The 15,195-nt window shown below is 44.7% G+C and overlaps 2 protein-coding genes across 4 annotated transcripts in view; one reads left to right on the plus strand and one right to left on the minus strand.

Annotated features, from left to right (window-relative positions):
- Positions 1 to 15,195, plus strand: part of LOC133460585 (sodium/hydrogen exchanger 3-like) — a 249,309-nt gene that overhangs the window by 138,036 nt on the left and 96,078 nt on the right. The window lies entirely within an intron of this gene.
- Positions 1 to 15,195, minus strand: part of LOC133460581 (fibrocystin-L-like) — a 96,737-nt gene that overhangs the window by 5,448 nt on the left and 76,094 nt on the right. For all 3 annotated transcript variants that reach the window (XM_061741223.1, XM_061741221.1, XM_061741222.1), the window contains exons 55-73: positions 14,994 to 15,157; positions 14,762 to 14,891; positions 14,557 to 14,675; positions 12,629 to 12,758; positions 12,380 to 12,553; positions 10,862 to 10,965; positions 9,319 to 9,445; positions 9,109 to 9,230; positions 8,936 to 9,026; positions 7,782 to 7,930; positions 5,386 to 5,508; positions 5,207 to 5,318; positions 4,992 to 5,108; positions 4,731 to 4,896; positions 3,711 to 3,943; positions 2,069 to 2,233; positions 1,824 to 1,981; positions 1,127 to 1,262; positions 1 to 293 (exon numbers count right to left, since the gene is read on the minus strand). The exon at positions 1 to 293 is cut by the window's left edge and continues 55 nt beyond it. In XM_061741223.1, the coding sequence (XP_061597207.1) occupies positions 1 to 293; positions 1,127 to 1,262; positions 1,824 to 1,981; positions 2,069 to 2,233; positions 3,711 to 3,943; positions 4,731 to 4,896; positions 4,992 to 5,108; positions 5,207 to 5,318; positions 5,386 to 5,508; positions 7,782 to 7,930; positions 8,936 to 9,026; positions 9,109 to 9,230; positions 9,319 to 9,445; positions 10,862 to 10,965; positions 12,380 to 12,553; positions 12,629 to 12,758; positions 14,557 to 14,675; positions 14,762 to 14,891; positions 14,994 to 15,157 (2,813 nt within the window). The remainder of the gene's footprint in view (positions 294 to 1,126; positions 1,263 to 1,823; positions 1,982 to 2,068; positions 2,234 to 3,710; positions 3,944 to 4,730; positions 4,897 to 4,991; positions 5,109 to 5,206; positions 5,319 to 5,385; positions 5,509 to 7,781; positions 7,931 to 8,935; positions 9,027 to 9,108; positions 9,231 to 9,318; positions 9,446 to 10,861; positions 10,966 to 12,379; positions 12,554 to 12,628; positions 12,759 to 14,556; positions 14,676 to 14,761; positions 14,892 to 14,993; positions 15,158 to 15,195) is intronic.

The raw sequence follows: 15,195 nt of genomic DNA on the forward strand, positions 1-15,195 counted from the left end.
CGTCAGGCCGGCCGACCTCCTCCGGCGCCGCGCCGCCCCCCCGTCCTCCCGGACCACCTTGGTGATGCGGATCATGTTGGCCGGGACTTTGAGGAACAAGGCCAGGTTCTGTATCAGGTTGGCGCCGAAGAATTCGTCCTCAGAGATGGCCGGCATGTTGAAGGCCAGGACCAGAACCGGGGAGGTCCGGACCTCCACCGGCGTGGAGCCTCTCAGCAGGACCCTCAGCATCTTGTAGTCCTGATCAAAGTAGTTGGCTCCCGCGGTGGCGTTCATCAGAGGGACGTACTCGTCTGAGAAGAAAAAAGACTTGATGTGACCTCTGGTGCATCATCTCCACATTGGAGACTCCCCCAGTAGGGATGTCAGTTAAATTTAAAACTTTTTAATACCATTTTTAAACAAAATTCAAGACCAAACAGACAGTCACACACTTTGAACCCAATGTATATATATATATATATATATATATATATATATATATATATATATATATATATATATATATATATATATATATATATATATATATATATATATATATATATATATATATATATATATATATATGTATGCGTGGGTATATATAGATATGTTTAGTTTTTTGTATAGAAATTAAATTAATTTTGATTATAATGAAATAGAGTTTAGGGGGTAGGATTTTACTTTACTAAGTTTCTACTTCTTCCTACTCATTTTTTGAGCATGTTAATTATGCTGGATGCATGTTTTTATTTATATTTTTGTTTATTTTGTTTTCTTATTTACATTTATTTATGATTGATTATTATTGTTTTGTTTTGTATTTTATTTTTTATTTTATTTTATATTTACTACTGTTTCATGTTAGAAATAAGATTTCAATTCAATTCAATTCAAAATAAAAATAGGGGACAACCTGGATCTGTCCATTTTGCATTTCTTCATTTTTTTAATGTGTTATGAAAGTATCTGATCGGGACTCGAGTGACTCGGAATCAGATTGGGGCCATAAAAACCTGATCATGACTAATCCTTAATAACGATATTTCTGATATTTCTGATATTTCTGAGTGCGTGAAAATCAAATCCCCTTTTTACCAGATAACAAATGTTGGGACTATAAAAAGCTTATGAGAACCAGAACCTGCGGAAGTGGGCTCCATCAGCGTGTAGTCGGACCCGTCTTCGTTCCAGGCGGCGTTGGTGGGAGGGACCAGCTGCTCGGCGACATACACGTCCAGCCGTTGAGGATTGGAGTAGAAAACGGACAACAAGACGCTCTGCAAGTCAAAGGAGACGCCAAAGATCAGAACAGGTGACTCAAATGGCGCTTTTCCACCAGCACCTACTCGGCCCGGTTCGGTTTGGTTCTATCCCACTAGGGGTCTAACGTGCCGAGTAGATATTTTTTCTGTATCTACTCTGCCGAGGTTTTAAGCGGCTGAGTTGGGCTGTGATGTCATCACACTACAGGCCACCGATTTCAGCAGCAGAGACAAACTAAAAACATTAAAAAGCGTTGTCGCTTCTCTCTCTCATTTTTTAACTTGAACTGAACACAAGCCACAGACCCAGCAGCACATAAATCATCTCCTCCAGGTTCTACATCTTTAGTGTTGTTGTCTTCTTCCTTTAGATACACGATCAAATACGTCACAGCAGCTTCACTCCAACCTCCTACTTCTGCTCCTGGTGCTGGATTGTAGTGGAAAACAAACCAGGCCAAGTTGAGATGAGTAGAGCTGAGTCGGTGCTAGTAGTGGCTAGTAGTGGCTAGTTGGTGCTAGTGGAAAAGTGCCAAAACTGTCTGTTACACAATCAGAGGGGGGCGGGGCACAGACCTCTGAGGGGTCAGAGTTCAGCATCATGAGGCGGAGCTTCTGCGGGCTGACGCTGCTGAAGTAAACGTCGAAGGCGCGGCCAGTGGCCACGATGGCGTGGAACAGGGACAGGCGCTTCTGGCAGGTGTAGCCGGCGCACCAGCCGTGGTCCTGCGGACCTGGACAGAGACATAAGAGTCAGCCTTGCCGCCTCCGACCAGCCCACGAGGCCCTCCGACTGGCCCGCGGGGCCCTCAGGGTCTTACCGTTGATCAGGTCCACGTAGCCCCCCCCCAGCACAGCCACCGGCGACAGGCGTCTGGTCTCCGTGTCCGAGTCCAGGCTCTCGATTGCCACCATCCGGTAGTTCAGGCCGAAGCAGCGGTAGCCCTGCCAGGACTCCACGTAGGTGCAGTTCTCCCGGACCACACCTGGAACAGGTCAGGAGGTGGACTTAAAGCAGCACAACGTAACTTTCAGCTTTTCTGAGTTTGGCGGCATCTTTTGGACAAAAGCGGTGGTGTTTTACCAGAAAGAACACTACGTTTCCCATGAGCGCCAGCGCGTACTGCCGGAAAACTCCTGTCCCGTCGCGTGCATTTGTTTTGATGAGAGAAGACGGGACGGACTTTTCTGTTTCACCAAGTGAACAGACAGAACGCAAAAAAAAAGATGTTAAACTGCTGGAAAGGAACTGGAATTTACCGGGATACCTTAAACAAGGAAGCCAGGGAGCGGTATATGGAGAAAATAATGATTATTAACGGTCTGGATCCATATGAAATCCCTACTGAAGAATGAAGCTCCTGGTCGGAGCGCCACTCTTTAGTAGGGATTACTGCCGCAGTTCTGCAGAACCACTGTCTCCGGCTACCTTGTTTAGGAGTGTTTGGGAGCTGCTTTGGTAAATGTTTGACTCGCCATGTGTTTCAATAAATTAGTATAATAGTACAACATACAGTACATGTTTTGTATCCCTCTTACTTCTCTTTTCTTTTGACTGCTATATTATGCTGAAGAGGCTCCGAGGCGTGAGCAATATTTTTGTTTTCCTCGTGAGATTATTTTTTTCCTCTGCAGCTACAAATAAGAGTTAATATTTTTTCCTCAACAAACTAGTTTTATCTGAAGATTGGGGTTAATTGCACCGCAGAGAGCTGGCCAGCAACTGCGTTTAGCTGGCGAAGTGGGGAATAAAACCCGTGTTTTGATCCGACCCGTCTGTGTGAGTGTTTGTGGTTTAAGGCTGATTTATGGTTCTGCGTTAAATCGACACAGAGCCTACGGCGTAGGGTACGCGGCGACACGCACCGTAATTCAGGCTTTACTGTGTGGAAGGTGTTTGGTCGTTACAGCCGCAATCCAAGCGAGCCGACTCTTTCACTCTTTTACTTTGTTATATCAGATACTTGGCCTCCGTGGTTCTGCCTGCGAGCAGGAAACCGTTGAAAAGTTAAACCATTAGCAATCTTTTCCCCACGTCTGTTGTGTGTGGAGCTGCTGCAGCTACAACGCAGCAGCGGGTTACCAGCTTCCGCGGAGCTCTGCACTCCACGCCCCGCCCATTTTCGTCTCGACTGCGAATCGGGAAGGAGGGGGAAGTGACGTATGCTGTAAAGCAGTCAAAGCCATAAAAATGTGTAGTTTTTTAGTGTGGCAGGGTTCCTACCATGCACCTCAAAGTTACATAGTGCCAGTGAAGGTGATACAGACCCCTCAGACCATGACAGAGGTGTCATTAAACTTGGAAGTTGATGTACCATCACAATGACTCTGGAAATATGATATTAAGGTGGAAAAGTTACATAGTGCCGCTTTAAAGAAGGACCTGAATTCCGGGACCTGAACCCCAGGACCTAAACTCCTGCAGTCAGACTGGAGGACTTGAGGATCCACATCACTACGCACCTTTATGAGGAGCCACCTGCTCCACGGGGATCCGGCTGCCGTTGAGCGCCGTCAGCATGATGCCGGGGATCCGATAGTCCCCCAACCCCCTCCTGGGGTCCCCGCCCCACTCGTACTCGGACTGAGGCACCACGGCCCCCACGGCCCCCAGGAACGTCCCGTCCAGGTCCCTCAACAAGGTCTTCTTCTTGGCGTCGCAGTCCATGTCCACGCAGTCGGCCGGGTTCACTTTTCTGGGGGGAGAAATACCAACACATCAGTTTTCTTGGGAGGTAGTTCCTGATATTCTGTGCACGGTTTCCCTGGCATCCAATATGACGACACAGATGCGACTTCACGGCGGGTTTTGCCCACTGAGTGGCAGAAAGACTAAGCGGCAGCGTAAACGTTCAGTTTGAGCAACGCGAAAACATCTAAAATGGGAAAGAGCTGTTGTGCGATCGACTGTACTCATAGATTTAGCAAGAAATCGGAGTTATCGTTTTACAGACTGCCGAAAAATAAGCTTAAGAGAGACAAATGGATCACTGCAATTCACAGAAACAACTGGATTCCAGGCACCGAAACGTGGATTTGTGGTTCCCATTTTGTATCAGGGAATGATGGATCTTTGGGTAGCTAACGTTAAACGGTCAAATCATAAAGTTCGGTGTCCTCATTACTTTAATTTCTACAACAAATCCTGTCTTGAAGTAGGACCAAGCGTCGAGACTTTTTTGTGTGCCTTCAAGCTTTGCTTTGTGTATTTCCCCGGCTTGAAATTGAGTAAATATAAATATCAGGAAACTCGATTTGTGGCCAAATATTAATGTCCATGGACCACTGGTTCTTGGGGTAACTGTACGGGTCACTGTCAAGTCCAACTGCCTTTAATTTAAGCCCATAATTGGCTGTTATCCCGTCTTCTCCACTAGTTGCAGCTGTTTTTGCTGATGTTTTGCCACTCAGTGCGAGTAAGTGGGCTGGTCCAGGGGGGAAGTGACTTCAATGCATACCCTCTTATAATAAGCAGCGACTCACCCCAGGTCAGGCCTGTGGATAAAAACCTCGTTCCCCTCCGAGCTGTCCACCATCTTAATGCCGGAAACCTGCACGGGATGCTGCAGGTCCTCGTTCAGGGGGTTGGTGATGAAGGCGAAGTTCGTCTCGCCTGAGCAGACGTTGCGGAAATTGACGAACGTCGTATCTGAAACGATAAAACCGTGAAATCGGTTCTTATAAGAGGTGGAAAAAGTCCCAAAGGAACCAAATCTCCCAACACCTTGGAGTCCCAGCACTCACCCGTGACCCTCATCAGCCCCTTGATGGCGTTGTAGTTCATGTTGAGGGCATGCGGTTTAACGGGGGCCGTGTTGTGTCCAGACTGAAAGGTCGGCCAGCAGATCCCAGATCTTCCTCCTGCTCAGATTAAAGAGAAGGTGATGTTTGTGGATCACCTTAGAGACGGTAGGTGTCCGGTAGGAATGCATTAAAAGCTATTGGTGGCTGCATTTCACCGTTGGGGGGCCTGGGGGCGCGATGTGCCGCGCTGATGTCCAGGTTGAAGTCGCCGGAGCTCAGAGTGTCCGAACAGTCGAATCTTGGGCTGCTCCCGACAATCAGTGCATCCTGGGAAAAGAGCGGCGTGAGGAAGAATCCGCTAAATCCGCTAAATCCTAAAAACGAAGCGTCTCACCTGAACGTGAACGGTTTTATCGGCGTAGGCGTGCGAGAGCGACGGCGGCGCGTAGACGAGGGGCATGATGCCCATCCCGTTGTCCACCAGGGTCACGTTGGAGATCACCACGTCCATGGTGACCTGTGAGGGGAAGGACAAGAGGAGGGTGAGCGCTGCAGCACCCTGGGAAATTAGTCAGATCATCCCGCTTCTCTTTTGTCTTTTGCTTAAGAAACGAGGACCTGAAGTTTAAAAAATAACTAAAACTTCAACCCGTTTGTCTTATCGTCAAAAACACCAGTTTAAGGTGGCATGAAAGTGGGGCGATACACTTTGAAAACCATTTCTGAGTCTGAGATTAACTTAATGTTCTCCGACTGGGAGTCAATGGTTTCCATAGCGATGAGTCTTAGCTCTGACTGGGAGTCAATGGTTTCCATGGTGATACTGAAAGCTGCAATAGTCCATCTGTCCCGGACTGAAAATGTACTAAAACTTTGTCTCAAACTATAAGAATTAAAAAAGACATCTGTAACTGTGGAGTTTTATCTGAATGGCAAAGCAAACATCTGAGAACAAGCGTCATGCGAGAACCTCACTGTTCTGGTGACTAGTAAGAGGAAAAAAGAGTAAGAATAAATAATAATAATAATAATAATAATAATAATAATAATAATAATAATAATAATAATAATAATAATAATAATAATAATAATAATAATAAAGCGTGATGATAAACATAGTGATCAGACTCAAACTGCGAATCCTCCAGTGATGAAAATTATAAACAAACCCAAGACTTCCAGCACCTCCAGGGAGGTTTGGGGTCTCCAGTCTGGATAACAGTTAAACTGGCCGTTATTGCATGTATATGGTTGTATTATTGCATGTTTGTGTTTATGGTATGTAAATGCAGCGTTTGAACTAGGGCTGTAATCTCCCAGGTGACTGGTCGATTGATTAGTCCATCCGACCATCTTGATTAAAATTCGGATTGGTCGATTCTTTAATTGAATTTAATTTCATGGGGAGGAAAGTACCATGTTGTAAAGGGAGTGTTTTCAGACCTCTTAAACGGGTAACGGTCTATCTTTGGACACCCCTTGTTTTTGCTATGTTGGATTAGTCCAACCCACTGACGAGAAACGGATAGATGGTAAAGTAGGAGGACAACATGGTCCGGTGATTGTTGAACTCTGTCATGTCAGAGACGTCTGCAGTTTGACAGAATTTCATAAAAATAGACGACGGAAAAAACGTTGAATGCAACTTTAAAAGCAGCAGTCTGGATCACAGCTCCTCATCAAACTGAATCACCTGAGAACATTAAAACCAACCTGCCCCGTCCAGTTTGACAATATGAACACATCAGAATTAACATATTTCAAGAATTTAGTCTAATAATTGTTTTGTAACTGAAGGCGCATCCTGGTGCTGGATGTTGAGCCTCTTGCTCTGTTTGCGGTGGTGTTGTTTTTTTAAATATATATATATATATATATGTTTACATTTATTTGAGCCTAACCAAAATATGGGTTAGTTCCCCCCACTGTAGTTGAACCAGAAATAAATACTCGCCCCTACGGTGTACGGTGCAGGATAACGTCACCACGTCGGTCATTATTAAAACATGACAAACAATTGTTTTATATAAATAATATAACTCCTATTAATTTCGACAGGCTGTAGTGTGTAATTCATTTCAGAGCAAAACATTAGATCAGAAAGTATTTAATATATAATTTAAGTTTCTAATTCTTTTTGTCCGACAAATTGTAAATCCATAGACAAAATTAACTTTATTAAATCATATTTAATATATAGCAAATCGACGAACCACCCCCCCACCACCAAAAAAAAAAAAGCCAATTAGTCGAATATGGTCAAAATTTGAGGGCTTCAGTCAACCAAGAATTTTTTGATTACAGTTTGAACTACCAGAGAAACACACCGCCACGATGGTGGGGGGTTCTGGGATATGTTGTGTCCTTAGTTGTTTAAGGAGAATTCTGTTTACATCTGTCAGTAACCTCTTTGATGTGTCAATCAAATTTTGTTGTCAATTGGAAACATGAGTCTGAGAGAACCAAGATCACAGGTGGCGTTCCTCAAGGGTCCATTCTCGGACCGCTTCTATTCAACTGTTAACTGTCAGCTCCTTTAAATCAGGCCTAAAAACATTACTGGTTAATTAAATACTTACCTGCTGGACTCTACTGCCCTTACTTTTTAACAACTTGTGCTTTTTATTATTTTACCTCTGTTCTTATCATTTTATTTCATTTTATTTGTTTTTTAGTGTTTAATTGTGTCTTGCTGCTTTTAATGTTGATGTAAAGCACTTTGAATTACCTTGTGTTGAATTGTGCTATACAAATAAACTTGCCTTGCCTTCAGAACTTTGATGTTCCTACCTGGAAGTAAATGGCGAAGTCGAAGCTCCTCCAGATGAAGAAGCCCCGGACGGCGCTGCAGCCCGGCAGCCCGTCTTTGTTCAGGTAGACTCCGTACAGACCGCCGTGAGCCTCGTTATCCACCCAGGCCTCGTGACTGTTCGAGGATCCTGCAACGGCAGAACATGTAGGTAGATAGGTAGATACCGTATTTTCTGGACTATAAGCCGCACCTGCATATAAGCCGCATCCACTATATTTAAAAAAAAAGAATAAAAAAAAGATATATAAGCCGCACCTGCATATAAGCCACACCGCTCTAGTTAAAAAAAAAGATCTGCAAGCCGCAGATATTTATGTGTTTTTAGATTAGATATTTACTACATGTACAGAAGGATTTTGAACTGTAAATGATGTACATATTTGTACCTAAATAGATCCTTTCCTAACAGTGTCTTTTAACACGGCAGCAACTTTGCTGATTAAAACGGGACAGAACCAAGAGAAAATAACCGGTATTTATTTATCTATTTATCTGTTTGAAATCTGCTTCTACCTACTTCTATCTTCTAAAGAAGTAGTGTATTCTTCTTTGCATTTATTTTGTCTTAGTTTTGATTCTAATTCCGGTTAGAGCGTCCCGAGCGGTGGAAGAAAAATCCACAGAATAGCACCTTTGCCGCACTTTTGTATAAGCTGCATGGTTCAAAACCTATGAAAAAAGTAGCGGTCCAGAAAATACGGTATATCTTTATTGTCCCCGTGGGGAGATGTGTTTGCAGCAAAAGACACACATGGCAATTTGACAAACATAGCATAAAAACAGGGGCACAGAACAGTAACACAGACAGGTGCATCCACTTATACATGGTATTGCCCAGCCAGCTGGGGTGATATTTCCTAGAAATATTTAAAAGTTTAATGGCTTGGGGTATAAAGGACTCGTTTGACCATGCTCCATTCCATCATGCAGAAGCCTAACTAATGCAGTATCATCTGCGTATTTCATAAAGTGTCTGTTGAAGAAAGTGCTTGTGCAGGAGTTTGTGTACAGAATAAATAACAGTGGGGATACAACACAACCCTGAGGGAGCCTGTAGAAGTGTGGCGGGACAGATTTTCAGGGTCATTTCCCCCCCCGAACACAAACACCAGCATCTCATCACAGGACTCACCTGCACACGGCTCGCCGTCGATGCGGTACGCCACCCTCTCGTACCCGGCCACCACGTTGTGCTGCAGCACCACGTTCGTCCCCTCGTTGATCTGTCAGAACAACACCGGGTTAATTAACGACCGCAAATGTCAGGACCTCTAATCCTGGAGGTGAGTTTGGAGCTGCAGGAACCTCGATGGCAGCGTTCCAGTCGAAGTTGAAGGGCTCCTCTCTGCCCCGGTACGAGCCGGGCCACAGCGTCATGGTGACCAGGTTCCTCCTCAGCGATATCTTATCCCCCCAGATCCTGATTCCTGCACCCAGGTGGTCAAGGCTCGTGATGAGCGGTGAAAGGAGGGAACCCGTACATCACTTACGGCTGCTTGGACTCTAACTTTTCACCTTCTCCGACGGTGTGGTGGACGATGTTGTCGTCGATGTCGAGTCCCTCCGTCCCGAAGACGCCGATGGCCGGAGAGAAACCGTCGTGGAACGCGCAGCCCTGGATGTACGACTCGTTTCCTGGAATCTACAAACACAGAAAAGGTTTTTAAACTCCGCAACAAGCCGCTGCTGGTTAGGTCAAGCTGGTTAGCACCATTGCCATATTTTTTTATTTGAATCAAAAAAGAATACGACTATCTGTGTTTGACGACAGCTATTTTGTGTTATTTTATAACTTTGTTGTAGTTTTGTTTTTGTTTGTTTTTTTTAAATTATTTTTATTGGAAAGTGTTTTTTTTAAATTGCGTAATTAGTTTTTGTTTTTTTATTATTACATTAATTGAAATTAGATTTTTTTTAATTGCGTAATTTGTAATTTGTTTTTGTTTTTTTATTATTACATTAATTGAAATTTGATTCCTTAGGAAAAAGGGACAGATAAATAAGCTTATTCTTCTTTCTGTTCCCTTTCATTCAAGGAAAGAGATTTGTTGTAATTATATTGAACTGTTTTGTTTTTCTTTTAATTAATGAAATAAAGAATAAAAATGAAAAAAAATGAAAATGAAGTCCTACTGAGATTTGATTTGATAAGAACGACTTTGCAGTTTCTGTCAACCCACCTATTTGTGGTTGACAGAAACTCTCAGCGTTTGAGAACCTGATCTCAGTCCAACTTAATGAAGAAGACACATTAGTCCCTAAAGTGGGCATGGTGACTGCAATAACAACAAACGAGAACCACCAGCACCAACTGGGATTTCACCGTCGATTCAGGGGGGGGGGGGGGTTTCTTTTTCAAGCAGCACGTCGTTCAGGCCTCCAGGAGGAAAGCGCAGCTTCTTAAATCTGTCATTTCTCAGGGTTCTTCCACCATCAGAGAAAGAGCGACTCTGACGGCTTCTTGTTCATTTTATTCCACCAGCAACGGCAGCAGAAGTCTGTTTGGTGATCCAACTCTGAGGTGCAGATGTTCATAAAACTGGTGGCTGAGGAGAGAATTAAAAAGGGATCTAGATGGGCGATAAGGAACGACCAGATATACCAGGAGCTCTGTACCTTCATAGCTGCTCACGGCTCCCAACGGACTTTTCAGCAGCGCCGAGACAAACTAAAAACATTAAAAAGTGTTGCTGCTTGAAGCTTCTCTCACTCTCATTTTTTAATTTGATATGGAACACAAGCCACAGACCCAGCAGCACATTTATCATCTCCTCCAGGTTCTACATCTTTAGTGTTGTTGTCTTCTCCGTTTAGATAGATGATCAAATACGTCACAGCAGCTTCACTCCAACCTCCTACTTCTGCTCCAGGCGCTGAATTGTTATGGAAAAGAAACCAGGCCAAGTTGAGATGAGTAGAGCCGAGTAGGTGCTGGTGGCAAAGTGCCATTGCTCCACCAGAAGCCCCTGAACCTCAGGAATCAGACCTCTCATACTTGTGAGACCAGGCTGGTTCTGGACACATTTCAGGTTATTCATGAAAGTGTGTGTTGCTGCACCTCTCCCAGGTCTAGGAAGGCCACGGAGTATCGCGGGTCGTAGTAGTCGGTCCAGCCTTCCTGCCCCGAGCGGAAGAACTCCACGTTTCTGATCTGAGCTTTTCCTGCAGGAAGAAAAGATAGATGCATGAAGGAGGGTTCTGCTTTGTCCTGCGTCTCGTCCTCGCAGTCCTTCTCCTGCTGATGGTGATTCAGCCAATGGAGGATGAACTCTTTCTGCCTTTATTTATTCATTCATTTATTTATTCATATTTATTGGTATTGTTCAGTATTTATGTGTTTGTAAATGTTTTAAATTAGATGGCACTGAATAATCAAAGACTTGTAGCTGGAAGAAAGAATTACGGAAGAGTATTAGGGCCAGGCAGGAGAAAAATAAAAATAATATTTTAGAGGAGGATGATTTTTTTTTTTCATTATGCACTTTGGGAAAAAAGTTGAAATGTCGAGAAAAAAGTTGAAATGTCGAGATTAATGTTGAAGTACAATTTCGAGAAAAAAGTCGAAATGTTGAGAAAAAAGTCAAAATTTCGTGAATAAAGTTGAACAACATATTGATTTGAAACACATATCACACATATGCAGTTGCATAACTTCAGAAACGTACCCTTAACTTTACGCTCAAAGGATGTAAGTTAGTTAGTTACAGCTGCTTCTGCATAGCTGTCAGTCGCTCTGCTAACTGGGTTTGATGGGCCAGAGGAGACATTTCGACTTGAAATTGTATTTCAACATTATTCTCGACATTTCGACTTTTTTCTCAACATTTCAACTTTTTTCTTGAAGAGCACAATAAAAAAAATCTTCCCCTCTCAAATATTTTTTCTCCTGCATGGCCCTAATACTCTTCCGTAAATCAGAGCAAGGTTCATCTGAATAAGTATTGTTGCAACATTATTTACTACATCTAGTTAGTTTTTAACCATTTAAAAGCAGAATCATCCCAGTTCAGTCTATTTTTTTTTTTTATATTAATTAATTCACATTTATTTAATCGTCATATTTTTGTCATGGAATATTCATTAATTTGGTGTGAACGTGCTTCTTCAGTTGAAGACATTTAACAGACGTTTGGCCTTCATCATTTAGACAACTACAGGAATAAGGGTGGGGCGATATGGGTAACTCACGATTCAATACTGTGGTGATATGTGGCCCACGATAACGATAATATCCCGATACACGATATCTACGATATTCGATATATTGTAAGAAATTTCATCAACAATATATCACGATATATGTGACTGAAAAAGAAAAAATACCCATAAAAAGGAAAAAGTCTGTAGTTATGCATTTATTCAATGCCAAAACTTCATACAATGTACAAAGAAAGTGCATTTGTATAGAGCCTCACTGCCTCCTTGGTTTGTAAATGTAAACACTGTGCAAGTGCATGAACATTAATAACATGTTTTATATAAACCAGGACAGTGCACTGCTTTGTTTCTAATACTGAAAAGTCAGTAAGCAACTTAATTTTGTATAATACCTCTGATTTGAAGGAAAGCTTCTCACCCTTGTAGTCTATTCCTGCGCTGGAGAAGGCCCCCACCAGCAGTCGGGCTCCGAACAACTCCGCCGCCATGTCGGGGTAATCCTGGCCCACGATCCTGATGTTTCTGCTCAGGAGGCCGACGTCGGCCGCCAGGACGTAGGACAGAGACGTCCCCGGCACCGAGTGGGTCTCACCTGAGGGGAGACAGGATGGGGGTTTAGACCTCGGGTGGGGAAACTCGGTCTGTGTCTCTCAGAGCTGCGACTGACCGATGTGAGTGTGGTCCAAGGGCTGGTCCAGGGTCAGGCGGCGGCCGTCGGCCGACACGCCGGCGATCCGCCGCTTCTCCGTCTCTGAGGCGTTGTAGCTGGTGGTGGAGACGACCAGCTCGTCTCCCACCTGCACAGGTAAGGAAGGCGGCACGTGAGCCCCAGTGTTGTGCATGAACGAGTTCAAATGAACGCGTTCATTGAACACATTCATTTCTGTAAGAACGTTGAACTGAACGCAACATATTTGCAAATAAAGGACTTGAACTTGTTCAGATCTGCAGATCACAAACTGAAATTTGAACTGTTCAGATTATGTGAGTTTATTATTATTATGGGAGAAAAAATATTTGAAGGGAAAGATTTTTTTTTTTTTTATTGTGCACTTCGAGAAAAACTGTGCACTGTCACCAGCTGCACGGTGGCGCAGCTGGTAGTGCAGCGGTCTCACAGCAAGAAGGTCCTGGGTTCGATTCCCGCCGGGGGACGCTGTGGGTGCTGAAGTGCGTGTTAGTTCCCCCATGACTTCAGTGCCCACACCCTGGGTGGGGTTGGCGAAAGGATCTTTCTGTGTGGAGTTTGCATGTTCTCCCCGTGTTCCCCTGGGTAGCTAGTGTGAGCTACCCTCACAAAAACATGCACACAGTCCTGGGCTACACATGCCCCCTCTGGCCAACCGGGGCGCCAGATGGGGTGGGGGGGATCCGGCCGGAATAACGTGATCCTTCCACGCGCTACGTTCGGCCGGAGAAGCCCCACCCTGTCTGGTGAAAAGATGCGGCCTGCTCACTCCTCAGGTTAAGGAGGAGACCTGAGCTCAGTGCAGGGCCCTCCCGGGGTTGGTAGGGGATGGCAATGCCCAGGACTGTCAGTAGGTAGGAGCACGGGGTGGTAAAAATGGGAAAAAAACCGGGATAAAAATATTTAAAAAAAAAAAAAAAGAAGATCCATTACAGCCCCAACGACCCCAGTCCCACTGCTGCACCTTCAGGGGGTTGATTTCCCAGCAACATGGAGACACATTGATAATGGACTACATTGTTGGAGATGTACAGCCTCTGTGAAAAGTTGAAAAGCCACTAGGACAAAACATGAAACATGATTTTATACCACGGTCTGAATACTCGATTCTGATTCTGATAGAAAACAAGTTCGGTCAAATTGCCTGATAACTTTAATATCATTGCGCTGGATCAACTGCCAGGTGGTAACCACGGCAACGGAGATTCAGAGAAGAAGAGCCGGCTACCGCAGGACGGGGATATGAGTGATTTTGTCATTTCTTTGAATTTATTTAGTGAATTTAACAATTTTGATGAGTGGGATGCAGAAGAGGAGAGAAAAGAAAATAGCAGAGCGGAGCTGAGCGGACTAGAATATCCCCCGTTGCTAAGTCGTATCTCAGGTCCGTCCTAGTTACTGGAGAAGTCAACACTGTGTCCATTGCATAAGGACCTTATGGGACGGTAGTGATTGTTCCAGGTATTAGTCAGACCCTCAGCTGTTACCAAGGAAACTGAGTTATGGCTTGTTAAAAAACTTTGTAACTCACCAGGTTACAACGGCTGCAGACGAGAGATTAAATAGTCGCTCAGCCGCTCAGCTGTGGCTTGTTATAAAACTAATGATTTCAACTGAAAACACATTAAAGCATGAATAACTGATTTAATATTTGTTTTTTGGTAAGTCGCCATGGTATATATCCCTTACGTATACAGTGAACAGTTTTAGGATAGGGGGGCGTTTCATTCGCACTTCTCACCTAAAAATATTGAAATGAACTGAATTTGAACTGGTTCAAAGTGAAAATGATGAACTATGAACGTGAACTATTCATTTTTAAACTATGGGAACTGAACTTTGAACTGGTTCATGAGAAGTAGGAACTTGCACAACACTGGACAAAGCTCTGCATCAGGTTACCAGACCTGCCAGTCCACGGCCTGCGTCAGCGTCAGGATGGCGGCGCCGGCCTCGGCGGTGGACGCCAGTTTGCAGTGGTACACGTTGTGAGGCTGGCCGTACAGGTCCAGGGAGCCGAACACACCTGAAACACACCGCCAGCAGTGACCGGGGGGGGCCGAGCCGTCATAAACGACAGGTACGGCGGCCTGAAATGTGCCGAACACTTACCCAGGACCTTGGACCCCTGGTTGGGTCCGTTGGGCAGCGGCCAGTCGGGGGTGCGGTGGTGCCCCCTCAGGGTGATGGTCAGCTGACCCCTGAAGGGCTCGTCCGGCCACCCGGCGATCAGCCTGCCCCCCTGCAACGGCCACAGACGGGATGCTCTCAGCAGGTGACGGATTAGTCCAAATGACACATTTTAAGATAAGTGTCTAAGATAAGAGTCGTGGCGGTATCTGACCTGGATGGAGATGTACACGGCGTCTATCGCCACCGTTCTGAACTCCGGCGTGGACCGCGTCTCTCTGCTGGACGAGGCCTCGGCCGTGTCGGGGATCTCCAGGACTCCGACGACCGTCAGCTTGTTGAGCGGAGGGGTGTCGGCGTCCAAGACGACCCACTTCCCTGTGAGCCGGCACAGATTTAGATATGTTTTCAATTTA

Source organism: Cololabis saira, chromosome 15 (genome assembly GCF_033807715.1).
Source record: "Cololabis saira isolate AMF1-May2022 chromosome 15, fColSai1.1, whole genome shotgun sequence".
Classification (NCBI taxonomy): domain Eukaryota; kingdom Metazoa; phylum Chordata; class Actinopteri; order Beloniformes; family Belonidae; genus Cololabis; species Cololabis saira.